This window comes from Phacochoerus africanus, chromosome 5, assembly GCF_016906955.1.
Source record: "Phacochoerus africanus isolate WHEZ1 chromosome 5, ROS_Pafr_v1, whole genome shotgun sequence".
NCBI lineage: Eukaryota > Metazoa > Chordata > Mammalia > Artiodactyla > Suidae > Phacochoerus > Phacochoerus africanus.
In genome coordinates, this window is record NC_062548.1 from 18,560,767 (window position 1) to 18,586,282 (window position 25,516).

The following is a 25,516-nucleotide window of genomic DNA, read 5'->3' on the forward strand; positions in this document are numbered from 1 at the left end:
TCATGTGTGAAACAATTTATTATACAAAATCAGGTGCATCAAAAATTCAGTGTCAGAATAGTTCTGTATTCCAAGGGCTGGAATGGACCGTCTCCTTTACATGCCCACCCAACCCTTGCTAGGGAGTCAGGCTGGGCACACCAACACCCATCCCTGGGCCAGGAGAGTGAGAACCAGATATAAAAGCATAAGTGTGGGTCTAGAGCAGTGGAGCGGGCACTTGAACTTCCTCCAAATAGGGAGGTTCCCCCTCGGAAAGGCTGGACCTATGCCTGGGGTAGAAACGTCCAAATCCCTCTCTGAAGCAACCAAAGTGAGAGTGGGGAACCCATCAAAATCTAAGGATGGGGAGTTCCTGCTCTGGTGCAACGAGATCAGTGGCATCTTGGGAGCCCTGGGATGTAGGTTCAAATCCCGGCCCCACACAGTGAGTTAAGGATCTGGCATTGGTGCAGCTGCAGCTTAGGTATCGGCTAAGGCTTGGATCTGATCCCTCACCTGGGAACTCCATATGTCCTGGGGTGACCAAAAAGGAAAAAAAAATTAAGGAAAAAAAATTCTGAGGATGGGGAAAACCTTTTCTACCCCGCAACCCCCCAGATGCCAGCCATAAAACAAATCCTACAGAAGCGAAGCAAGGATTGGCTGCCTTCTGGGGCAGCTAGGTGGGCGTGTAACCCTCCAACCGACCTCCACATTCTGTGTAGAGGCAAGTGGCTAAGGGTCGGCACCAAAGGTCTGACCAGGATCTCCCTGCCTCCCCTCTACCTACAGCATCAGCCTTGGACTAAGGACCTTCCTCTTCCTTTGCTCCTCCCAGCCCAAGTGCACAGTAGAGTTTACAAAACCCATGGGACAGAGTGACAGGGAGAATCCCTGGGAATGTGGGAGCCACCCCAAGGCCCAGCCCAAAGGGCCCTGAGGGCAGAAATCTATTCTCTACCTGAGTGGCCACAGGAAGTAGCTCCAGGCAGGGGCAGGGAATGGGGTCTGTAGACCTGAGGCCTCAGTCAGACCCCTGAAGGAGGCAGTGCTTGCAGCATGGCTAACACCAGCCTTACACAGCCTGTAGCTCCCCCTGCAGGCGACTCAGCTCCTCTAGCTCTTGCTTGTGGCGGTCTGTCTTGTGTGCCACCAAGGAGCGGTAGAAATGCAGGGCAAAGACCACAAACACAAGCCCTACAGGTACCATGATTGCCGTGGAGGCCATGGCTGCTTGCCAGCCTGGTCCATGGCCCCCCCCACCACCACCGCCACACACTTGCCGAGGTGGGCAGGCCTCAGGTGGCTCAGCCTGTGACGGGGCTACAGATGCAGAGGATGGCTTGGAAGCTGGACTAAGGGCGGTGGCCACTGGTGGCAGAGTCCCAGGCACCTGGGAGGCAGGTACTATGGGGGCTGATGTGCCCGAGGGGGCCCCGATGGGCACAAACTTGACCCAGCCAACCAGGACAACTTCAGCAAGGAAGAGGAAGGTGCCCAAGGCAGTGGAGAAGCCCCAGGCCAGCTCCACATAGCGGTGGAGTCGCTGGTGTGGAGACTGGTGGACAGAGTTGAGGTTGTGGATGTTGCTAACGGCTTCAATGTGAGGCAGCAGACACGTGGAGACCATGAGTGCAAAGAGGTGCACAGCCACCAGCACCGTGGTGCAGGCACTAAAGGCCACCAGCAGGCCCGGCGGGTATTCGTGTTTGCTCTCCAGCTGTACCTCTACCATGGCCACCTGTGGGGACAAGAGGGGATGGGTTGAGTGCTCATAACCTCAACAGTAGAGGGGTTTTTTGCCTGTTGTCATTCATCACTGACGCATCCCTAAGACCTGGAACAGTGCTTGGCAGAAAGAAGGCACGCAGTCTGTTGAGGGAATGAATGGGCAGCCTTGGCAAGACTGTGTCCTATTCCAGACCTCGGTTTCCCCACTCGGCTATCAAGAGGGCTGGATGCCATGTTCCTGACAAATCTTGTTATAACATGGGAGTTAAAAAGCACAAGTTCTCGTCGTGGCTCAGTGGTTAACGAACCACTGAGGACCCATGAGGACGCAGGTTCAACCCTGGCCTTGCTCAGTGGGTTAAGGATCTGGCGTTGCCCTGAGCTGTGGTGTAGGTAGCAGACGCAGCTCGGATCCCGAGTTGCTGTGGCTGTGGTATAGGCTGGTGGCTACAGCTCTTATTTGACTCCTAGCCTGGGAACCTTCATATGCCGCGGATGTGGCCCTGGCAAAGACAAAAAAAAAAAAAAGCACAGATTCTGGAGTGGGGCTGCCTGAGTTCGTTTTCAGCACCACAAACTGTGTAATCTCAATCTCTCTTTCTTTCTTTCTATTTTTATTTTTCGGTCTGCACCTGCGGCATATGGAAGTTCCTGGACTGGGGTCGAATTGGAGCTGCACCTGACAGCCTACACCACAGCCACGACAACTCCAGATCTGAGCCACATCTACAACCTATACCATAGCTCACATCACAGCAATGCTGTATCCTTAACCCAATGAGTGAGGCCAGGGATTGAACCCGCATCCTCACAGAGACGTCAGGTTCTTAACCTGCCAAGCCGCAACGGAAACTCCCAATCCGTGTAATCTTGAGCAAGTAGTTTAGTTCTCTCTGTGCCTCAATGTCCTCATCTGGAGGAGAGAATGATAATAGTACCTGTCTCTCTCTCTCTCTTTTTTTTTTTTTTTGGCCACGCACACAGCATGCAGAAGTTCCTGGGCCAGGAATCAAACCCATGTCACAGCAATGACCTGAACCACAGCTGTGACAACAGTGGATCCTGAATCCACTGCACCACCAGAGAACTCCCACACATACCTGTCTTATAGTATTGTTGTGAAAATTTAATGAGATAATATACATCAAGTGTTAAAAACTGTGTCAAGTACATAGTTTGCTCAGGTAAATACTTGCTGTTATTATTAGAGTTAATGCTAAAGTCCAAGGCCAGAATTTGGAAATTGGCACATCACAAACCCAAGCCAGTTTGTAAACATGTTTTGCTTGGCTCAGTGCGTCTTTTTAAAGTAGGTTGCCAACTTATAAAACTCAAGAGATTTCATGTAAATATCCCTATTTCTAGATCCTCTTGGAAATTTGGAAGGTCTAGTTACACCAGGCCCACATTCCTGCATGACATCTATCAGCTAGAGTTGAGTCATGACTGCTCCCTTTGGATAGGTCATGAGAGCCTCTTGAGAGCCACAGCCCCCACCCTTTGAACTTGACATCTATACTGCTGGTATGGCCTTTGCAAACATTTGAGTTGATGACCCTGTTCTAGGCTTGTATAAACCTGGAATCCAGAGCTGGACTGTCTAAATTCAAATCCTGCCACTTGCTTGCTGTGGAACCCTGGGCAGGTGTCTTAACATCTCTGATCCTCAGTTTTCTCATCTGGAAAATGGTCCTAGTAGTGGTACCTACTCCATAGGATAAAAGATGATTCACATAAAAGCCTTAAGCATAGTGCCTGGTACTTAGTGACAGTTCAATGTGTATAATATTATGCTAACCAAGGCCACCTGGATTCCAGAATAGAGATCTTTCCCTATACCTGTTTTGTTTTTTTTTTTTTTTGGCCACACCTGTGGCATATGAAAGTTCCCATGCTGGGGGTTGATTCAGAGCTGCAGCTGCCGGCCTACACCACAGCCACAGTAATGCAGGATCTGAGCCGCATCTGCGACCTATGCCGAAGCTTAGGGCAATGCCAGGTCCTTAACCCAGTGACCCAGGCCAATGATCAAACCTGCATCCTCAAAGACACTATGTCAGGTTCTTACTGCTGAGCCAGGAGGGTGGTGGTAGGAAGGCAAGGCTGAATATTTTGAGAAATTGGGCCATGGCAGGTGTTAGCAGCTGTTTTCCACAGACAGGGATCTGGGCCAGCCCAGTCCTGGTTTCTCCCAGAGCCTGACCTAGCCTTGCTCTCCCCTGGCAGGACCAGGGCCAGTCCTGCCCCAAGAACCTACTCATCTGGGATTTCCCTTGTGGCACAGCAGGTTAAGGATCCAGCGTTTTCACTACAGTAGTTTGGGTCACTGCTGTGGCTTGGGTTCAATCCCTGGTCTGGGAACTTCCGCATGCTGCAGATGTGACCAAAAACACCAAAACCCCTACTTATCTTGCCTCTTGATCCTGCAGAGAAAGTCTTGGGACTTAAGCTGTCACCCCAGCAAACTGCAAGGGCAGCAGCAGGGGGAATAGTCCCCTTGGGAATAGGCCGGAAGTCGGGGGCATCTCAGGTAGGTCCACAGGCTGCTCCCATCCCTCTGCAGTCTGTGCAGGTAAAGCTCCTTGTCCTGAGATGACCCCACATCAGGAAATGTGAGCTGAGGATCTGGGGCCTGTGGATCCTGGACCCCCACATAGAAAACAATAGACCTAGGATGACCCTTAAGGATAGAAACTTTCAGAATTCTCTTGTGGCGCAGCAGGTTAAGGATCCAGCGTTGTTGCCGCCGTTGCTGGGGTCACTGCTGTGGCATCAATTCAATCCCTGGCTCCAGAACTTCCGCATGCCGTGGATGTGCCCCCCCCCAAAAAAAAGAATAAACATTGCATCTCATCATTCAAATGCAGAGGTTGTGGCAAAGTGGGCGGGGACTAACCCAAATCACCTAGTGCTACGACCCCTTTTCGCCCCCATCCTGACAGCCCTGTCATGTTCCTATGAGGATCCCCCTCCAGCCCATTTTCTCCTTCCTGTTGTGATGATGGGAAACCCTGGACTAACAGTTCAGCGACCCTGGGTCCTAGTTTATCCTCTATCCTTCATCTGCTGAGTGCTCTTGGCAGAGCCACTGCCCCATTCTGGACCTTGATCTCCACGCCTGTCCACTTAAGAGGTAGTCTCGCCCACCCCTGATGTGCGTCTTGCTCTGACATGCTCAGACCTGGGGTTTGATGATGAGAATTGGCTCACCTTGGGGCTGGTACTTGGCAGGATACAGAGGGCGCACCCTCCATGGTCTCACAATTTCCCACTGGCCCTCGAGGGGGTGGAGGCCTATCCAGGGTCACACAGCTAACCACAGGCTGCAAGGAGCCAGGACTTAAGTCTGCTGACTCCTCACCACAGGACCTCCCCTCCCTGGTCCCACTTCCTGTGAGGCCGATGCGGATGTGAACCGTTAGCTGATATCATCTGCTCACACTTGGAGTTTATCATCTCTAGAATCATCTATCAGCTTCCTCAACAGCTTCTCTCCCGAGGGGCTTCTTCACAGGCATCCTTCCTTACCAAAGCTTCTGTGGCCTACACGAAGCACTCTGTGCCAGGTGGGGCCTGGCCGCCCTCCTTGCTATGGGCCCACTTGTTGGGTGGCTACTCCATGTAGTTTATTCTCTCAACACCCCCTCCTCGCCCCAGCTCTGATTTGTCTGATTTGTCTTTGCACCTTTCATGGAGACCTAGCAACCACTTGTGCTGGACTGCGCTCCTTCTGGACCTCTCTGCTCCAGCCTTGCACACGTATCCCCCCTTGGTGACTTGTCTGCCTCCGAAACATGATTTGTGTCCCCCATGCCTTGGGATTAGTCTTCCCTCTGGTCCAGTTAATGCTAGGGGCCTGTTTACACACCCCACCCACACCCTAAGAGACATGTGTAGTCCCTTGAGACCTCGTTTATTCCCCTTTTCTCTCTTAAAAACCGCTCTCTGCCTTTCCTCCACCCTGTCCCCCTTGGGTACCCGTTCACATCGTTCAAGCGCGGTCCCTCCCACGTGCCTCGCTCCCTCCCTGTGTGCCCCTTCCCTCCCCTCCCCTCACCATGGCGAAGCCCGAGAGAAGGGCAGACGTGCGGCTGGAGGCTTTGAGCTTGGCCCGGCTGAGGTAGAGGCGGCGCCAGCTGAGCGCCCGCAGCGAGTGCTGACTGGCCCCCATGAGGTCCAAGTAGCCGCGGTGCACGAACTCTCGGTACGTGGCCGAGCCTGCGGGGCTCTCGGCCTCCGGGTTCAACGGGGCCTGTTCGCCCGCGTCCCCCTCGCCGCCCTTCATTCTGGGGGCCACAGCACCGGGCGGGCTGGTCGGTCAAGGTGGGGCCGAGTCGCCTCGGGGACCCCAGCAGGGTCGACCCAGGCCAGGGGAAGGGCCCATCCCCCGGCGGGGCGAGCGAGGATGCGAGCGGCGAGCACCCGGGAAGACGTGGCCCGGGCGGAGCAGGAAGAGCAGGCGTCTGAGGGGAGCCCTAGGGGCTGAAGCAGGACAGCCAAGGCCGAAACAGGAACTGGGGCGGAGGCGGAGCCGGGGCGGCCACATGATGGGGTGGAGCCGGGGGGACCATCGGCAGAGAGCCCAAGGGACCCCGAGACCCCAGTCCACCGGGAACTTCCTCTAGGCGCTTAAGCCCGGCGGAGATGAAGGGCCAGCCCTAGCCCGTGGCTAGGAGGGAGTTCCCGGGCCCTGGCCCACTCCAAGAACACCTGGACACTTCCAACGACCAAACTCCAAACCCTTACCTAAATCGTGAGCCCACCCAACCGGAGGGACCGCAGGAGGCCCAGCATCCTTAATTTTGGGAAGCTTAGTAGGACCTAGCCGCTCCCCTTCCCAAGCCCCGGATCCACTCAAACGAGCCCTCTCCTCCCAGAACCTGAAAGAACACCCTGGTCACGCCCCGCCCCCGCCACAGACAAGACACACGAACTCGGCAGCCCCGGCTGGAAGATTTTGAGTTTTATAGCAAACCGTATTATACAGACCCGGGGCCCAGGGGCCCAGCCCGGCTGGGTCCCCTACTTGTCCCCCGCCGGGCTGCCTCCTCCCCCTCCCCCAAGCGGCCCCATCCTCAAGCCTTTCGCGATCCCCAGGACCCCCTCCCTTCCGGCCTTTGGTCCGCCCAGCCCCTCCCCCCACCCGCGCACCTCCCTGTTACCTGAGGTATGTGGATAGATCCCCCCTCCCCTACATGGTACATCCTGGCTCCCCAGGAAGGCCAGGGATGAGGGGCGGGACCTGGCCCCGACTCCTCCCCCTGGCTCCCAAGCCCCGCCCCCGCAGTGGAGGCAAGGGAAAGGGAGGGCCAACAGTCTGTTACTAAGTTCCCATGGCAACTAAGAGGGGCCATTTCCAGCCTTAGCACTGGCTTTGGGAGGTGTCCATTGGCTGCTAATTCCATGGCAACCAGGAGTGGCAGTTCCCTGGGCAAATGGGATACAAGTTTCCATGACGATGAAAGAGTGGGAAGAGCCAAGCTGGAGGAGTCCCATCTTCCCCATCATTGGGCTGGCACCCCACCCCACCCCACCCCCACCTCAGGTCAGGAGGGAGGGGTGGAGTTGGTCAATACAGTAAAGCAAGAGAGAGCCTGGGGGTGGTACAGTCCAAACTGGGTGTCCACCGGTCCAGTCTCAGTCCAAGCTGGTCCCGTCCCCTCACACTCCGGCTCCCCCAGGTCCGAGGTTCCCCCGGTTCAAGTAACACTTCAGTACAGATGAATGTTCAAGTATAGTGCGGGGAGGCAGGTAGGGGGCTGGGGTACCCCTCACCACTCCCCAGGGCCGCGCTGAACAGCGGGTAGGCCGCAGCCCCCACTCCTCACAATAGCTGCCATTGTCAGTGACGTTCAAGGAGTCAGGGTTGGGGGGAAGGAACTGAAATCTGAGGAGGGAGGAAGGAGAGGGGTGACCCCGAGGGGGTCCTACCGCCCCCACACCTGCTCTTGCCCCCACCCCTCACTCAGCCCTGGCTTTCCCCTGGTTCCCCGAGTCCCCTCATCTCTGACACCTGGATTCCCCAATTGCTCCTCTGGTTTCCCTTTTTGGCCCCACCCCCACCCCCCCAACTCCAAGTATCTGGTCTTTGTTCCCGGAACCCTTGGTGGTCTGCTTTCCGCCCGTCCCCCCCACCCCCGGCCCATCCTCCAGCTCCCCCAGCCCCCTGGCTCCCAGTATCCTGTGCGCAGATACCCTTTCCCGCTCTCCCTCCCTCAAACTTGCACCTCAACCCCCCCTCCCACCATCCCTTTGGCTCAGCACCCCCCAGTACCTCGGACCCACTCCCCCCAGGGGATGGACAATGAAGCAGGTGGAAGGGCGAGGGGAGGGGAAGGAGAGACCCCCAGAGATATCAGTGCAGGGGGTAGAGAGCGGGGAGGCTGGCTCGAGTCCCTGGGCAGGAATCCCAAGTCATAAAACTCAGGAATCCCAAGTCATGAGGTGGGTAACCTGGCCTCCTGGCAGGGGTGAAATGAAGGCCTGAGGTCCAGGCTCCTGATGAGTCCCGGGGGAGGGTGGGGGGCACCCAACTAGCTGTCCTTGAGAAGCAGCTTCTCCTCTGGGCAGCGGAAGGGGCCAGGGGGCCCGGCGGCTGCCAGCCGGGCACAAGCTTCAGGTGAGAGCTGGCGGCAGGAGCGCAGGTCTAGGCGGCGGAGGCGCGGGCAGCGGCGGAACAGCGGGAGGCAGTGGTCCGTGAGGCGGTGGCAACCTGGGGTTGGGGCAGAGGAGACCAGGAAGGTGAGGTGGCGGAGGCACCGACCGCAGGGACCAGGAGGCCAGCAGGATGGACGGACAATCTTACCAGCGAGGTTGAGGTGTACCAGGGTCTCTCGGAGCGGGGAGGTGGGGGCCGTGAGGAGGTGGACGCTGGGATCCCCAACGTGGGCGCAGTGGCTCAGGTCCAGGGCGCTCAGCTGGGGCGCGTGGCGCAGCAGGAGCCGCAAGGAGGCGTCCGTCAGCTCCAGGCCCGCCAGGCGCAGCTCAGCGACCCCCTGCAGCCGCCCTCGGCTCTCCGTTTGCCCTGGGCAGGCAGAGAAGAGGTCAGCACGCGGGCTGCTCCCACGCCGCACCAGCTCGCTCTGCACACTTCTTCCTCACCGCCCCAGGCCTGCTCCCCCACTCTAAGGGAGCCTCCGTTTGCTCTTCTCCCCCGAACCCACAAAGCCCGACCTCCGTTCATCTGCCTGGCTCACGCTGCCTCCTCAGGTAGCTTTCCAGGATTACTCCATTTCAAACCGCAACATTCCGCCTCCCTGCCCTCCCCACCTTTTTCTGCCACACCCCCAAGCATGCAGAAATTCCCAGGCCAGGGGTGGCACCCCAGCCACAGCAGTGACAACCCTGGGTCCTTAACCCGCTGTGCCAAGAGGGACCTCCATTCCCTTCTTTTTCTCCCCATCTGACACTATATGTCTTTTCTCCTGTCCCACTGGAATGTCAGTTCCATGAAGGCAAGAATTTCTGTCTGTCCTGTTCTTGCTCTTATGCCCAGGAACTGGGACACAAGTGCTCATTGAATAAATGACACCCCCGACAGGACTGCTGTCCCAGCAGGGTCCTGGGGCACATCCCGCTCTTCTTCTGTGATTAGTGAACCCCCCACCTGGATCCCTTTCTTGCCATTCACCCCGTCACCGCTGGGGCCACACTCCTCTTGCCTGAACTCCTGCCTCCTCACTCACTCCTGTCCCTCCTCCTTGTCCAGCATCCACAGAGCTGTTCTCAAACACGAACGGGACCACCTCCCTCCTCCCTCCTCCCTCCTTGGCTGGAACCTCTCTGAGGGCATCTAAGAAGTCCCATTGCCTTGGTGGAACATTCCAGTTCCTGCAAGGTCTGGCCCCCATCGCAGCTCCAAAATCTTCTCCCTCACCCCAGATATCTGGGCCAAACTTCACAGGCAACTCTGCCCTGAGTGACTCTGCTTATGGCCACCCGTGCTCAATCCCCTGCCTGGCCAGGGTCCCTGGCTTCCAGGTCTGAGCTCAGGGGCCTCCCCTTCCTCCATTTCTGGGGTAGAAGAGCTCCCGCCCCTCATCTCTGCACCCAAACCTTTCCTTTTATTGTATCTGCCACAATCCTGTATTTCTTTCTTGTGGAAGTACACAGGCTAGGGGTCAAATTAGAGCTACAGCTGCCGGCCTATGTCACAGCTACAGCAACGCGGGATCGGAGCCGTGTCTGTGACCTACACCACAGCTCACAGCAACACGGGATCCTTAACCCACTAGGTGAGGCCAGGGATCCAGCCTGGATCCTCATGGGTTTGTTACCACTGAACCACAACAGGAACGCCTTTTTTTTTTTTTTGTCCTCACTCATGACATGGAACTTTCCAGGGCCAGGGATCGAACCTGAACCTGCACCACAAGAGTGACCCCAGCTGCTGCAGTGACAACATCCAATCCGTAACCTGCTGTGCCGCAAAAGAACTTCCAATCTTGCATTTCCTTTCTCGGTTTTTGTAACCAAATGCCTTTGGTTTTTGTATCTAAATGTACCAGCAGCCATGGACTGAGCACCTGTCATGGGCCAGATAACACTAAGTGGCTGCCTGTCCCTGGGCCAGTGGCTCTCCAACTAGAGAGGTTTCTGCATCTCCCTGGTGAACTGGTTAAAATGGATCACTGGTCCCGTCCCCAGAGATTCGGTGTCTTAAGGCGGGGGCCTCAGAGGTTATTTCCTAACAAGTTCTCCAGCGATGGTGAGGGGCTGGTCCAGAGACCACAGAAGAATCACTGTCTTGGAAGGCAAGTTCTCTGATCATCATTTCTGTTTACAGATCAGAAAATGGGAGGCTTAAATCATTGAGCAATCTATCCAAGATCGCATGACTATGAATTAACAGAGCCAGGACACCAGGCCTTGTGATCCTAAGCCCAAACTCTTACCACAATGCTATCGGCTTCCCAGGCACCAGCCTGGCCCCTAAATAAACCAGATCAGATGTCACAAAGTCAGGAAACTAGCCTACACAAGTGTTTTATGGAATCTGCACAGTGCTAAAAATTTTCTTAATGACTAATGCTACCAAAAAGGACATTTTAATAAAGAAATTTAGATATGGAGATTTTCCTTGAAAAACTGTGAGATCTGGCATCACTGGGCGTTCCTTTCACCTGTCGATGAAGCCGAAGCTGGGTGGTGAGGTGTACTACCTGGGGTCCTGCGCCACCCACCACTTCTGTAACCTGCCAGGCCACCAAGTCTGTGGGCACCTGACTAGGCAAGCTCTGGCTTCTACCCTCTTTTCCCCCTTTGAGGAGCTGAGAGCCTGGAGGGGGAACATAGCTACACACACTCTCAACTTGGGCCGGAGCTAAAAGTCCAAAGAGGGATGCAGAGCGAAGGCTGGTCCTGTGCGGCTTGGGCATCGGCAAGCACCCAGCGAGGTGGGCCTTGGGGGATGTGAATGTGCGCAGAGGGAACGGGAGGGAGGAGCAGCCAGGAGGAGAAGAGCAGGGCCCAAAGCAAGGAAGCAGGCAAACTTTCGGTTGTGCTCCAGGACTGCTGCATGAAGCCAGGGAGCCAAGCTCATAAAGGTGGGAGTAGAGTCCCAGTGAGCACTTTAGGCTTTGGAGGCCTGGACGGCTTGTCCTTGCAAACTCCTGATAAACACATTTTAATCAAGTTTCACAACTGTACAGTGAGATGTTGGGAGGGGACCATTCTCGGGGAGGGACCCTGATCTCAATGGGGGAGATCATGGTGGGCTTCTAGGAGGAAGAGGCACCTACGCTGAGGCCTGAAGGCCGATGAGGTGTTCATCAGACAAAAGAGGATAGAGCATCCTAGGCAAAGAGGAGTGGGCAAAGGCCCTGGGGCTAGAGGAAACTTGACAAGGAGACCAAGGTGGCTAAAATGTAAAGGTTGCATAGGTCAGTGGGAGCCAGACGAGGACTTATTGACTGTGGCAAAAACTGACCTCCATCCAAAGGCCACCAGGGAGCAATGAGAACGAGTGCAGAGCACAGGGGTGACATGCGGACAAATTTGCCCTTCTGGACAGATCCCCAGGCTTCATTATGGAGAACAGACTGGTGGAGCCCAGAGAAGAGGCTGTGAGCAGCCCATCTCCTGGCTAGAGCTAGACAAGGAGCCCTAGGCTTCCGTACGCCCACCCCACACCTCGTACACCCCCTAAAGCGACCAGGCCTGAGCTCAGCTCACCAGCCTCAGTTCCCAGCAACCCCCTTTGTCAATACGGGTCTTATGTCCCACAGACCAGCTTCTTCTGCCCCGCTCTCTCTGGGAAAACTGTGTCCCTGTTGGGACTTCGTTCAAGCAGCAACCCCCACAAGGAGGGCTGCCCCCCCCCTTACCACCTCATGCCATAATCTTCTACCCCTGCGTCTCTCTTCTGCACGACTGGGGTCCCACCAGGGCAGGCAATGGGGCTGACTCAGTCTGAGGTCACCAGGGCCCTACATGGGGCCAGGCCCGCAGTCAGTGTGCAACACACACACTTCTGAGTTCAACCTGGACCTGACCTGGGTGAAGAGGCGGCTGGTCAGACTTGGAAAAGAAACCACCACCTCCCCACAACCTTCCAAGTCAGCCGGCTCCCTATTTCTGCTCTGCTCCCCGGGGAAAATGCTTATCCTGCTACTGCAGCGCAAGAGCAACTAGGAGCCACATCTGTTGCGCAGTCTTATTTTTGCCAAGTCCACACATGCATTTTAAAAGAAAGTGAATCAACTGCCATCATTTAAAAACCAGGATATTGCACAGAAAATCTGTTTCTGGCCTTTCTTGACAAACAGAACTGACCAGCCACACCGGGCCTGCATCCCTCTATAGCGGTCGCTACTGCTCCCTCTTGAGCTCCCAGCAGTGCCCACCATACCCCGAGACTTCACTCTCAGCCCTCTGGCTTCTTCCGGAATTCCCTGCCATCCTCCTGTCCTACTCTGTTTCATAACATAATTATCCACCCTACGCCCACCCCCCAGAGGGCAGGGGCTACACCCTCCCTATCCTGCTCCCTCAGCCTCCATCACAGGGCCCAGCACACAGCAGGGGAATGAGTGAATGAACAATGGCCAAGCAGGGCCTTCGTCATGTGTTCTGTCCTTTTTTCAAATCCTTTAATCCCCAGCATGAGTCAGAAGAGACCCTGGGACGCCTCATACCCCCCCCCCCCGGCGTCCAACCCCTTCGATGAAGGAGCCAAACAGGCTGCACCTGGTTTGGTGTCTGGCGGAGGCAGCAGCAGCTCGCGGAGCTGGGAGTCTTTAACATCCTCGATCCAGCGGAGGTCCAGGAGCCGCAGGGCCGGCAGCGGGGCTGAGCCCAGGGCAGAGACGGAGAGCCAGGAGCAGCCAGAGAGCACCAGCTCCTGCAGGCCTGGGGGAGTTGGGAAACTGGGTGCTAGGAGGGCTCTGACCCAGGTTGGTTCCCCTCCACACCCTATCCCGCCTCACCACCTGGCGCTACCTTGCAGTCGGTTCAGAAGCCACATGAGCTGCTTCTTGGAGACACCTGTCCAGCTGAGGTCCAGGGCTCGAGGCTGGCGGCGAACCACACCGCTAAGCATGGGCGGGGTCAGTGACTTGCGCCGGCTCAGGTCCATTCGAGGCCACAGACGCTTGTCGTAGCACCTGCAGGCCACAAGGGGGAGACAGAGCCCTCAGTCCTCGGCTCTCAGGGAGCCCACAATCCTCCCCACACTCACTCATGGGTTCACCCCAGCTTTCTCCTGGTCCACTGGGGACCCTGGCCACGAGCCCTAGGTTTGGGGCTCAACTCCATCACTAACTGGATGTGAGACCCTGGGCAAGTCCATCCCCCTCTCTCAGCCTCAGAGGGCTTGTTTATAACGTGAAGATGATCCAGAGTCCGCCTGCCCACAGGGTTGTTGATCAAACCGGGTCATCATAGTCGGCGGGCCTTACAGTTTCTAAAGCATTTTGTCGAAGACTCACACATACCTGCACACTGGATTGGATGGAGCCCCAAAGGGATGTGTGAGCAGCCCCCACCCCAGGCTTCTCACTAAGGCAGGGTGGCTGCGGGCACGTCTCACATCCTCTACTCATCTCTGCTCCATCTGCCCACCCTGATGACCAGCTGCTCAAGGCCTGATTTACAGCCTAGCTTCTGTCTTTGATAACTGTGTCCCTCCAACTAGAATGGAGGCTCCGCAAGGGCAGCCCGGCTTCTTCCCCTCAGCATCCTCAGGGCCCAATGGTGGGTGGGTGGCAGGGCAGGTTACCTGCTGCACATCTTTTGCGTGAACGTGCACAGTGATAACGCCAAGCCCGTGTGATCCACTCAAAGCTCCCACAGAGCATCCTCTACAACACACCTATTTATAGCTTCCCATTTATTCACTCGCTCAATGTTTTATGTTTTTTGTTTTTTTGTTTGGCATGCAGAAGTTCCCGAGCCAGGGATTGAACCTGTGCCACAGCAGCAACAACACCTGGTCCCTAACCCACTGAGCCACCAGGGAACTCCAATTCACTCACTCAACGTTTATGGAAGGCCTGGGAGGTCCCAGGTATTGAAACTACAAAGACGGAGTTCCTGTCATGGCTCAATGGGTTAAGGGCCCAATATTCTCTCTGTGAGGAGGTGGGTTCAATTCCTGACCTCGCTCAGTGGGGTTAAGGATCCAGTGACACTGTGAGCTGTGGTGTAGGCCGCAGATGTGGCTTGGAGTGTGACTGTGGCGTGGGCGGGCAGCTGCAGCTCCAATTCGACCTCTAGTCTGGGCACTTCCATATGCCACTGGCGTGGCCGTAAAAAGAAAAGAAAAGATAGAAGAGAAAAGACAAGAAACAATGCTGAGGAATTGCTGTCACGGTGCAGTGGTTAACGAATCCGACTAGCATCCATGAGGACAAGGCTTCCATCCCTGGTCTCGCTCAGTGGGTTAAGGATCTGGCGTCGCCGTGAGTGGTGGAGTAGGTCGCAGACACGGCTCGGATCCCACGTTGCTGTGGCTGTGGTGTAGGCCGGTGACTATAGCTCCGATTCGACCCCTAGCCTGGGAACCTCCATATGCCCCGGGTGTGGCCTTAAAAAGTCAACCGATTCGACCCCTAGCCTGGGAACCTCCATATGCCCCGGGTGTGGCCTTAAAAAGTCAAAAAGACAAACAAACAAACAAACAAACAATGATGAATGAGGAACAAATTGAAACAAGTTTCCTGATCCCAGTATTTCTGAGAGCCTTGACTAGTCCAACATGTAGCTAAACGGAAAAGGGCTTCCCAAGCTTTCTTGACCAGGGAACCCTTCTCCATCTCTTCCAAGGTCATTGACGAATCCCCTGTGCTAAGTTACTCAGGACTCAGCTTGAAAAGTGCCTGCTAGAACAGCAGTTGAAAGGCATGACAGGACGCTTCCACTGGGCCACCTGAACTGTGTCAGAAGCAGCAGGGGTGGGGGAGCTCCAGGGAGCTGGGTCTTACCTCCCTCCCTCACCCCGGGATTCTGTAGGCTTTCCCTTCAAGAAGCCCTGTGCTGGAGCAGAGATCCCCAAACTCTAGTCATTTGCCATGTACTTATCTGCAGAATATGAATTTACGCATTTTTTTGGCTGCGCCTGTAGCACGTGGAAGTTCCTAGGCCAGGGGTCAAACTCAAGCCACAGCAGCGACACCACCAAATCCTTAACCATTAGGCCACCCGGGAACGCCCATGAATTATTCGTTTCACATAAATATTTTAACTTTCTTTTTTTCTTTTTGCGTTTTAGGGCCACACCTGCGGCATATAGAGCTTCCCAGACTAGGAGTCGAATCAGAGCTATAGCTGCCGGCCTACACCACAGCCACAGCAATACAAGGTCCGAGCTGCGACTGTGACCTACACCACTGCTTATGGCAACGCTAGATCCTTAACCCACAGAGCGGGGCCAGGGATCCAACCTGCAACCTCGTGGGTTCCTAGCTGGATTTGCTTCCACTGTGCCACGAGGGGAACTCTATGTGTTAACTTTAGAAAGAAAAACCCAATTAAAACAGACCAGAGTTATTAAGTTCTAGCTAGCTGTTGCTGTGGCTTTGGGCTGCCATCTAAAAAGTACTTTTATTTCTGTTAAACAGGGAGATGAGTATTAGAAAGATGTTAAAGATCTGATGGAAAAACTTTCTCTTTAAAACTAATGGAAGGATTAAACCATCTTTATTAGCCACTTAAAACTGCCAGGCCCACTCTGGAGCCCCTGGGTGACATTTTAAGGAAAGCTGGAAGCCAACTTCAGCCCGAATAACTCGACCCTCTGTCCCACTTGGTACCGCTACCACTTACCCCTGCTTCTGGAATTCTAGCCTCTCCCCATCCTAATTCCATCACTCAACCAATAAACATGTGCAAATCTCTCCGCTTCTAAAAAGGAAAAGGGAAAACAAAAACCCACCTTCAAACCCTGCTTCTGCCCCTAGGTCTGCCTCTTCTCTCTTTCCAGTCAGTGAAATCCTGCTCCATCGAAAATCTCTCTCTGCTCCCTCCAGTCTTGAGTTCCAGCTCAACTGCCCCCAACACCCTGAAGCCCTCCTGAATCCTCCACAGGTAGAAGGAAACCCTTCCCTCTGGGGGCAGACACAGGTCACCATCTACTTCTGTATCATACTCCACAAGAGCCAGACCAAACCACCTCCCGCCTTTAGGCACATGCTGTCTGCTGCCAACACATGCTGCCACAGGTGTGCCTCTGCCAGAAATGCCAACCAACTCAGATCCCTCAGGGCTTAGCTCCATTGCCTCCTCTTCCAGGAAGTCTCTCCTGACTTTCCTTGGCCAGAGCTAACTTGTTCCTTTGCCCTTTGATGACCAGGATACTGGGTTTAAAGCTCAGAGTGGCAGCCAACAGTCCCTGAGGGGCCTTCTGACACTAAGCGTCCAGGCGTGAAGCGGTCAGAAAATAGGGGCAACAGCCAAGTCCACCGTACGTGAGGCAACGAAGGACAGGATAAGAGTCAATGAGAGGACTGGGCTGGGGAGCTTCCGAGGGAGACAACGCCTGATCTGAGACTCTAAGGCAGGCAGGAGTGGTTCCCGCGAAGTGGGGAGGAAGACGATGGGGGTCCCAGCGGAAGAAGAACCAGGGTCCGGGCCCAGGGCATGGAGACAGAACGGGCAGCTCGGAGAACCTCAGCAGCGGGACAAAGGGCAGTTCATCACCTCACCTGAACAATGAGGATAATGCTGACGCCGGCGCTAAGACCCAGTGTTCACTGAGGGTTTACCCTGTGCCAGCTACGGTTCTGTGCGTTAAGCATTTCATCTCACAACAGCCACAGGAGATAACTACTACTAGCATTAGCTCCTGTTTAGAGGGAAAGGAAAATGACACCCAGGGAGGTTAAGACACTTCTTCAAGGTCCCATAGCGATTACGGGGTCGCAGAGCCAGGTTGTAAATCAAGCTGGTCTGGATCGAGAGCTTGAAGAGCCTGAACCCTCCCCCCCTTTTTTTTCTTTTTTTTGGTCTTTTTAGGGCCACACCCACGGCATACAGAAGCTCCTGGGCTAGGGGTTGAATTGGAGCTACCGCTGCCGGCCTACACCCCAGCCACAGCAACGCCAAATCCAAGCCACATCTGTGACCTACACTGCTCGCTCATGGCAACGCCGGATCCTTAACCCAGTGAGCAGAGCCAGAGATGGAACCTGCATCCTCGTGGCTATTAATGGAGTTCTAAACCCCCAAGCCACAGGGGGAATGCCGAGAGCCACTCTGAAGTGGAGAGGAGGCTACAGCGGAGGCCCAGGGTAAGGGTGCCACGGCCAGGAGAGGTGGAATGCCAGGCTGCACCTTCATGGCCACTGAGCCCAGAGGCGAGGGGTGTCTGTCAGCTGTGGGGATCTAAATCCCAGCTCTGGAGTTCCCGTCGTGGCGCAGTGGTTAACGAATCCGACTAGGAACCATGAGGTTGCGGGTTCGGTCCCTACCTTTGCTCAGTGGGTTAACGATCCGGCGTTGCCGTGAGCTGTGGTGTAGGTTGCAGACTCGGCTCGGATCCTGTATTGTTATGGCTCTGGTGTAGGCTGGTGGCTACAGCTCCGATTCGACCCCTAGCCCGGGAACCTCCATATGCCGCGGGAGCGGCCCAAGAAATAGCTAAAAAGACAAAAAAAAAAAAAAAAAAAGAACCAGAGAAAACCTATGTTCCAACTCAAGTTCAAAGACAGTAGACTGTAGAAAAAATAAGACTTACTAAATGCTACAAATAAAAATAAATAAATAAATAAATAAAATAAATAAATCCCAGCTCTGCCACCTCTGGGCAATGGGTGACCTTAGGCAAGTCACTTAATTCTCTCCGGACCTCCATCTTCCAAACCATAAAACAAGGTAAAGGCAGCACTGATTTCAAAGGTCTGCTGCCAAGAGAAAGGGAGATGGTCCAGTCCAAGTGTTTCGTGCAGTCGCTGTTCGTGTCCCACTATCTGACAGGACCGTGGAAGCTCGTTGCAAGGGTGACAGGGAGCCGGAGACAGGTTCTTTCTAGACTAGAGAATGATGACTCTAAGGCAAGAGGCCGGAAGAGGTGCAAGGTCCCGGCGTCCGTTACCGGGAGGAGGCGGAGCCTGATGTTCAGGTTCCCGCCCCGCTTCCTTTCCCCTCGACTGCAGACGCCCCTGACCAGGTGGTGTCAGCCCCCCACTAAGCCAACCTCCAAATCCCCAAATTCCACTCCGAAACCTCCCCCTCGCAGAAGCCCTCTGGGGCTCCAGAGCCAGACCAAACTGCCGCCTTAAGGAACGCACAGCCTTCTGGGCTCCAACCGAAGCCCGTCGGTCCCTGTCAGCTCTCTGGGCTCCAACCCGTCCATCTCCAAGCATTTAGCCCCAACCCCGACCAAGGGGCCCTGATCCCGGGCTCCCTAACCCCGGGCTCTGGCCCCTTCCCTTGCCCACTTCCTCCCAAGTCCCAAGCCTCTTCCCTGTGACTCAGCAACTCCCCCAGGCCTCGGCTGCCCCCGTCCCGTCGCCTGGGCAGTTCACTTTGCCTCCTGTTCCCAAGACAAGATGCAAGCCGCCAGACAGGAAAGCCTGCAACTTCCTGCTCTCCCACCTACACACTTCTACCCCGCTCCGCCCTCGGTCCCTCTTTCCACGCTGCATCCTGACTCCCTCGATTTCACTCATTCCTTCGTTCAACAAGTGTTTTCTCAGCACCGATCTTAGAAATCAGGGACACAGCAGAGAACAAACAGCTCGAGTCCACCAGCCTCAACCCTGGGGGACCTGGCTCCAGTGCTGTCACCCCCCACGGAGCACAGCCCAAGACATCAACGCCACTCCCTGCGGAAACCCAGCTGCCACCCCTAGTCCTTGCCTTCCCACCACTTCTGGCCCATCCCCGATCCTGTGTATCCCTCACTCCTTCCTCATTCTCTCTCCTGCAGGACCCTCTCGTGCCCTCAGCCTCCTCCAGGTCTCTAACGCACTCGTGCTGACATGCTGATTTCTGCCCTCTTCCTTGAAGCGGCTACCGAGAGACTGAAAACTCCCAAACTTGGATTTTTCCCTTAAGCTTCAGACCTGCACATCCAGTGCATCCAGCTGTTCCCCTGTCACTTCCTGACTGGCCCAAGGGCCTTTCAGACCAAACATGGCAAGTCTGAGCACTCTGCCCTAGCCCGGAACTGGCCCCTCCTCAGTGTTCGCAAGCTTGGGTGATGGCACCGCTGCCCACCTGGGCTCATGGACCAGAAACTCAGCAGTGGAGCAACGGGATAGGCAGTGTCTTGAGAGCACTGGGATGCAGGTTTGATGCCCAGCCTGGCCCGGCCTGGTGGGTTAAGGATCTGGCAACCCTGGCCTGGGAACTCCATATGCCACAGGGCAGCCAAAAAAAAAAAAAAAGAAAGAAAGAAAGAAAGAAACTCAACTGAGCCACTCTGCCTTTTTTTTTTTTTAGGGCCACATAACAGCATATGGAAGTTCTCAGGCTAGGGGTCAAATCAGAGCTGTAGCCGCTGGCCTACACCACAGCCACAACAACGCAGGATCCGAGCTGAGTTTGTGACCTACACCACAGCTCACGGCAACACCGGATCCTGAACCCACATCCTTGCGGATGCCAGCTGGGTTTGTTACCACTGAGCCACAATGAGAACGCCTCACTCTGCTTCTTAAGATGCCCTCAGCCTCAGTCCCTCCTCTCCATCCCCACTGGCCCTGCTTCTGCACCTAGGCTGACGGAGCCTCCGGACTGGTCCCACTGGGCCCCCCAGGCCTACCCTCCTGACCCTTCTCATAAAAAGCCACCATTTCACTGAGCACTTAGCACCCTCAGGTACTGTGTGCTAAGCGTTCTGCAATAACCACCTCATGCAGTCCTGCAAGGTATCACTATGAACCCAGACTGCAGATGAGAAAACTGAGGCCTCGATAGGGAATAGCCATCCACCCACAGCTATACATCCAGGAAGTGCAGGTGTCACCATGGATGAAGCCCATAGGTGCTAGACTCCCGGCCCTGAGCTGGAAACCACCGTCCAGTCCAGCTTCTCTGCTTCATCCTTCTCCAGTCACAAGTCTCGCCCGGGGGCAGAAATCAGAACCTCATCAGTTCTGGCTCCCGGGTGCCAAGCGCTGGGCTGGCCCTAATGGAGAGGCCCTGGCAGATGTTTCCTCAGTTGCTGCTTGAGGCAGGGGCTGGTACCCCACCACCACCCCCAGGTGCTGCTGCTACTATGTGCTTCTATGATGCGAGTACTGGGAGCTCTTCAAACACACAGATCTATGTTCTGAGAATGGAAAAGTCTGTGCTTGCAGTAATTATCTGTAGCTTGAGTAATAATAATTACTATTAAGGCACTAAGACGTTTCCATTTCCAAGACACTGTCCTCAATCCTTCATGAACGTTAACTTGCAAAAGCACAAAGCAGTGAGAGTCTTGAGTCTCTTGTTTTTAACAGATAAAGAAACTGAAGCGCACAGAAGTTAAGAAACCAGCCCCAGAGCAAACAGCTCACAGAGGAAGAGGAAGATCCGACTACAGGTAAGTGACCTCCAGAGGCCGCCTTCCAGCCCTCTTAGCGCTAAAGCTTCCAGAGACCAGAGACCTTAGGAAAAGGACTCAGCTTGGGGTGGGCCACTGAAATGCACGCTGACTTCGGGTGTTCATCAGCCCTTCCCCTCGCAAGGCTGTTGAACATGAGCGCCTGGGACAGAGCCTGAATGTCCTCATTTAACAAGATGTTTTCTGAGCACTTACACTAGCCCCTGCCCCGTGCTGGGCACGTGGAGGTAAAATAGCCACAGTATCTACCCTGCACAGATTCATGGGCACATGCAAATGAGGAAATGAATGAAGGCTTGTCGGCACGCAGCAAACCTCACTGTGGTGGGGGCGGGGGGGCATCTCGAGGAGCTTGGTGGAGGAAGCGGGGCGCTGTCGGAAGCAGGACCAAATAGGAAGTCCAGGACCTTGGGAGGACGACCAAGATTTCTGCACAAAGCAGCGGGGAGGTGGGGGAGGGACAGGTAGAGCCTTGGTGGTGGCTCCGGGCCACGACGAAGTTCCGAGCAGTATGAGGAGGCCCGAAGGCGGCTGCTCCCGGGAGGGCAGGGGCCCTTCAGCTGAGGGCTTCCTTATGTTTAAGTAGGGCCGATCCTAAGACTGTTCTCGGAAGAGGGAATGTGTGTGAAAAGCAAGTGAGACAGGGCGGGTGCAGCGGTCAGCTTGGCACATGGTGAACGCTCTTAAATGACGGTGATGAAAAGGAAGGCCGCTGGAGCCAGAGGGCCTGGACTCAAATTCCTGATTCTACTGCTTCCTCTCCACAGGACCTTGACCTCAGCTTCATGCTGAAAGTGGGGATAACAGTACCCACCCCGCCAGGGTGTTGGGAGCTTTCAGGGAACTCATAAACAAGCAGCTGCCTCTGCGGTCAACCTGGGAGCATCACACTGCAGTAGGTACGCCCCACACAGGCACTATCAGTGCAACAACAAGGCCCAGAGAGGCTCCGGGATCACAGCAGGCACAGAGCAAGCCAGGAGGGCATCGGCAATGCAACCCAGGCCTGTGCAGGCCACTCACCAGCGGCTCCAGGTCCGGCAGACTCGCATGCAAATGCATAGCTCTCGGGGCCCGAGGTGCTGGAAGACACGAAGCCAGGCGGCGCGGGGCAGGGGGTGGTCGGATCCAGCAGCCAAAGGCAGCGTGTCGGGCTCAGGGCTTCGAGGTGGAGGCCGGACCACGTGGCGCTCCAGCTGGGGGGGCCGGGGTGGCGGGGCGGGGCCCAGGGGCCAGCTGAGGAGGGGCCCCCCACCGCCAGGGCGCACAGCCCGCCGCCCCCCGCGGTTCTCCTTCTCGCCCGAGCTGCCCCGGGCTGGCCGTCGCCCGTTCCGGGCCTCGCCAGGAGCCTCATCCTCACTCAGCGATGTGCCTGACGAGTCGGAGTCCGAGTCCGAGTCCGAGGAGGACGAGGACGTGTCAGGCACCCGCTCCAGCAGCTGACACATCCGCTTGAAACGTTCTAGCTTCTCCCTCTGGGGCGAGGGGGACGGCACTGCTGGGCCCTCCCCAGAGGCCAAAGGCGGCTTTGGTTTCTGCAGGGAGATGGGGAAGCTGTTCTAGGGCCCGGCGCCTGCCTTCCCACCCCTCTACCCGAGGAGTCACGGGGGGACGAATGGCCCAAGGGGCGCTCCTGAGTTCCAGCCCTGGCTCTGCTCCTGAGAGGCCTCAGCCAAGGCGTGCCCCTCTCCGGACCTCGCTTTCCTTATCTGTCATGCGAAGGCGCCGGATTCAAAAAACTGAAAGCCTCCGGGGTTTCACCAGCTTGGGGAGGTGTAGGGCGGCACAGTTACAGAGCTAGCTTTGAGTCCTGGCTTGGCTGTCAATTCTCTGACTGACCCTGGGAAGCCCCTGCCTCCTCATCAACAACAAGGAACACTGGACGAGATGACTCAACGACATGAGAGTAACCAGGATGGTCTGGCCTGAACCCCGCCTCCCTGCTGACTCATGACATCCTCACAGTGCTTGGATTCCCTGGCAATTTGGGCCGCTCTTCTTAGACATGGGAAACAGCAGCTCAGAGAGATCACAGGACTTGCCCAAGGTTACAAACGGGCCAGGGGCAGAGGCAGGATTTGAAGGCCCTCAGGCAGACCCTGGCCTGAAGTGTGTCAGTGCAAAGTGACATCTGAATTCTAGCTTTGCTGGGTGACTCTGGACAAGTCTTCAAACCTCTCTGGGCCTTATCTTCTTCAAAACTAGTACCTTTGCAGTTTACAAAGCTGTCTACTCTACGTTCGTTAAACGGTTGTGGGCCATAGGTGGGGTAACATAGGCAGGATCATCTCAGTTTCACTGATAAGAAAACTGAGGCTCAGATCAGCTGACAAATTGCCAAGAACAAACAGGGAGACAGCAGTTGAACAGGGATTTGAGCTCAGTTCTTTCCTCTTTAAGGTTTGGAAACATGAGGCAAATCTTTCCCAAGGGTTCCTGGGAAATCCAGGGCTCCTGTGGCCCAGCCCCAACCACTCTCCCCTCCACACTTCCCAGGGGTCCAAATGCCCATTGTGGCCAAGAGGGGCTGGAGCTGGACAAGGTAGGCAGGGAGGGGCAGATATCTGTCTCCAGGGTGGAGGGCAGGGCAAGGAAAGGTGGGAGGGGGAGGGAGGAGGTCCCCGGCACACCTCCCAGTTCTCGGGAGGGAGCCCAGGGTGGCAGGACGAGAAAGCCTGGCTCGGATTCAGAACCCTGGGGGGCAGAAGGCCAGGGCCGCCTGGGTCCGATCCTCGGAGGAGGCAGGCATCTCCACCCACCTTCTTCAGGTGCCTCTCTCGGCCTCCTTTCACCTACCAGGAGAGGAAGAAGATATGGGGAAAGGGAGAGACACCGTTAGCCCCTCCTTGTCCACGAAACTAAGATCCATGCTCTCCTCTTAGACTACAAATCCCAGAAACCCCCACCTCAGGGAGAACTCTGAGCATGCTCACCTTGCAACCAGTGTCTTGGCTTACTGAGCATGCTCTCATCTCCTCTTTCTTCCCCCTCAGGCCCTTTCCAGCCCCTCCTTCCTCCTCTGCAGCAGCTCGTGTGAGCATGCTCTCTGCCCCCTCCCCACAGCACCCAGAGCTTCCCTGTCCAGTGCCAGATGCCTCTCACCTATACCTCTCCTCCACGCTGAGCATGCACCATTCCCCCACCACCAACTCCTGAACTACATCTCCCACCAACCCTTGCGGGAAACCCACAAAGCACTATCTCCCAGGCCCCCCCCCCAAAGGGAAAAGACAACAGCTCCCAGAATCCCTCAGGTTGGACCTAGTGAGCATGCTCCCTGGCTCACCTTTTTCCTTGGGGTAGGGGGCTCATTCCCTGCCTCCCTCTCCTTTCTTTTGGGGGGCCCAGGCACGTCCTCTGGGGGGGGCCCAGCAGGTAGGGGACCCTTGCGCCTGGGTGGGGGTGGTGGAAGCGGCGGCTCCTCCGTCAGCTTCCATCCACTCCCCAGGCTGGCGCCCTCCTCGCCGTTGTCAGCCCTGCGGCGGCCTGGTCCCTCACCTGAATCCTGGGGAGATGGAAGCTGAGAGTGAGGTTCTGCACAGATCCCCGACCTCCCGCCTGCCAAGAGCTGGCACCCAGCCAAGGCCCAGCCCCTACCTTGCTGGTCCGGCCTTCCTGGGTGCAGCGAGGGCACTCCCAGCAGTTGGGGATCTCTGCATTGATGACACCCTCAGCCTTCCCCATCTGTGGGCAGAGGGCAGGGAGTGGATGTCGGGGGCCAGCGACCCTGGAGGCAGCTGTGCCCATCTCCTTGCTCCCTGACAACCTGCCACATCCCAGCCTCCAGGGTCCCCAGGACCATCACCTTCAGGCAGCCAGGGTGGACGATCTCGTTGCAGATTGTACACTCCATGAGGCTCAAACCAAATTTCTCTTCCTCTCCCTCCACTGTGTCCTCCTTCCCAGCCTCCCCACACAAGAGGCACACAGCTGTGTGTGGGAGCACGGGCTGTCGGGGGAGAAGGGGGCATCAAGGACCCCGAAAGCAAGCAACAGGAGAAAGACCCTTCCTTTTGGGGACCCTGGCCAGCTGCTGGACAAGGTTCAGGGCTCATGGGCCAAGTTGGCTCAAATCCTGAATTTGCTCCCTTTCGGCAGTACGACCTTTGGAGACTGATTGAACCTCCTTACGTCTCCATTTGTAAAACGGGGCAAGGAGTGTTTTCCTTGCAAGACTCACAGAAATGGGATAACGCAGGAGAGACAGTTGATACATAGTTATCACTACTGTGATTGTCGCATCTGGGTCCAGGGGCCTGTGTGACCCTGAAACTGTAGCTGGCTTTGGGAAGGAAGGAGACTGTGGACAAATGCGACGATAATACGCAGAGAGAGCTGTGGAATGTGACAGCAAGTTGTCCTGAACCCTACAGTGAGCCTGGTTTTGGCAAGACCCCTGGGAACACGAAGGGCGGCTGGCTGGTCCTAGGCTGAGGAGGGCAGCCTTCAGATAATGTGACTTCGGGAAAGTCAGTGGTGCTACTGAGTCATGTCGGGAAGGGTGGAAGGCAGGCTCAAGGAACCAGCAGGTGGGGAAGAAGAAAGGCAAGTGAGGCAAGGGTTGGGGGACAAAGGAAGGGAAGAGTGAGGCTGTGCAGTGAAGAGACCAACAAGGAAAGAGTGGCCGCAGGAAAAAAAGGAGGTAGGGACATGAGGGGGACACAGGAAGCAGCTGGCTCCTCATGGCTGCTGGGGAAGCACCAGTCTCTGGAAAGTTCAAAGGATGAGAAAGGCAGGAAGAATCCTGTGCGGCTTAGGTACCTTCTATGTGCTGGGCCTCGCAGCAGGTACATTCGCATCCATGCTGTTTAGCCT

The 25,516-nt window shown here is 55.9% G+C and overlaps 2 protein-coding genes across 11 annotated transcripts in view; both read right to left on the minus strand.

The window, feature by feature from the left end:
• Nucleotides 1–7,118, minus strand: ORAI3 (ORAI calcium release-activated calcium modulator 3). 2 transcript variants are annotated; one of them, XM_047780065.1, is made up of 2 exons: nt 5,771–6,293; nt 1–1,723 (listed from the first exon to the last, which is right to left on the minus strand). In XM_047780065.1, the coding sequence occupies exons 1-2, from the start codon at nt 5,996–5,998 to the stop codon at nt 1,058–1,060; spliced, it is 894 nt and encodes a 297-aa protein (XP_047636021.1). In that variant the 5' UTR covers nt 5,999–6,293; the 3' UTR covers nt 1–1,057. The 2 variants fall into 2 exon arrangements, with proteins under 2 accessions (XP_047636021.1, XP_047636020.1); XM_047780064.1 differs by lacking the exon at nt 5,771–6,293 and adding an exon at nt 6,876–7,118 and having other exon boundaries at nt 492–1,723.
• FBXL19 (F-box and leucine rich repeat protein 19) overlaps nt 6,656–25,516 on the minus strand; it is a 23,753-nt gene continuing 4,892 nt past the window's right edge. For 2 of the 9 annotated variants that reach the window (XM_047780029.1, XM_047780032.1), the window contains 9 exons: nt 24,507–24,650; nt 24,299–24,385; nt 23,988–24,206; nt 23,461–23,493; nt 21,725–22,236; nt 13,153–13,316; nt 12,901–13,062; nt 8,519–8,737; nt 6,656–8,425 (listed from right to left, as the gene is read on the minus strand). In XM_047780029.1, coding sequence (XP_047635985.1) covers nt 8,247–8,425; nt 8,519–8,737; nt 12,901–13,062; nt 13,153–13,316; nt 21,725–22,236; nt 23,461–23,493; nt 23,988–24,206; nt 24,299–24,385; nt 24,507–24,650 — 1,719 coding nt within the window. In that variant the 3' untranslated portion in view covers nt 6,656–8,246. Of the gene's footprint in view, nt 8,426–8,518; nt 8,738–12,900; nt 13,063–13,152; nt 13,317–21,724; nt 22,237–23,331; nt 23,494–23,987; nt 24,207–24,298; nt 24,386–24,506; nt 24,651–25,516 lie in introns of those variants that run through there. The other 7 variants (XM_047780026.1, XM_047780030.1, XM_047780027.1 and 4 more) reach the window with 5 other exon arrangements.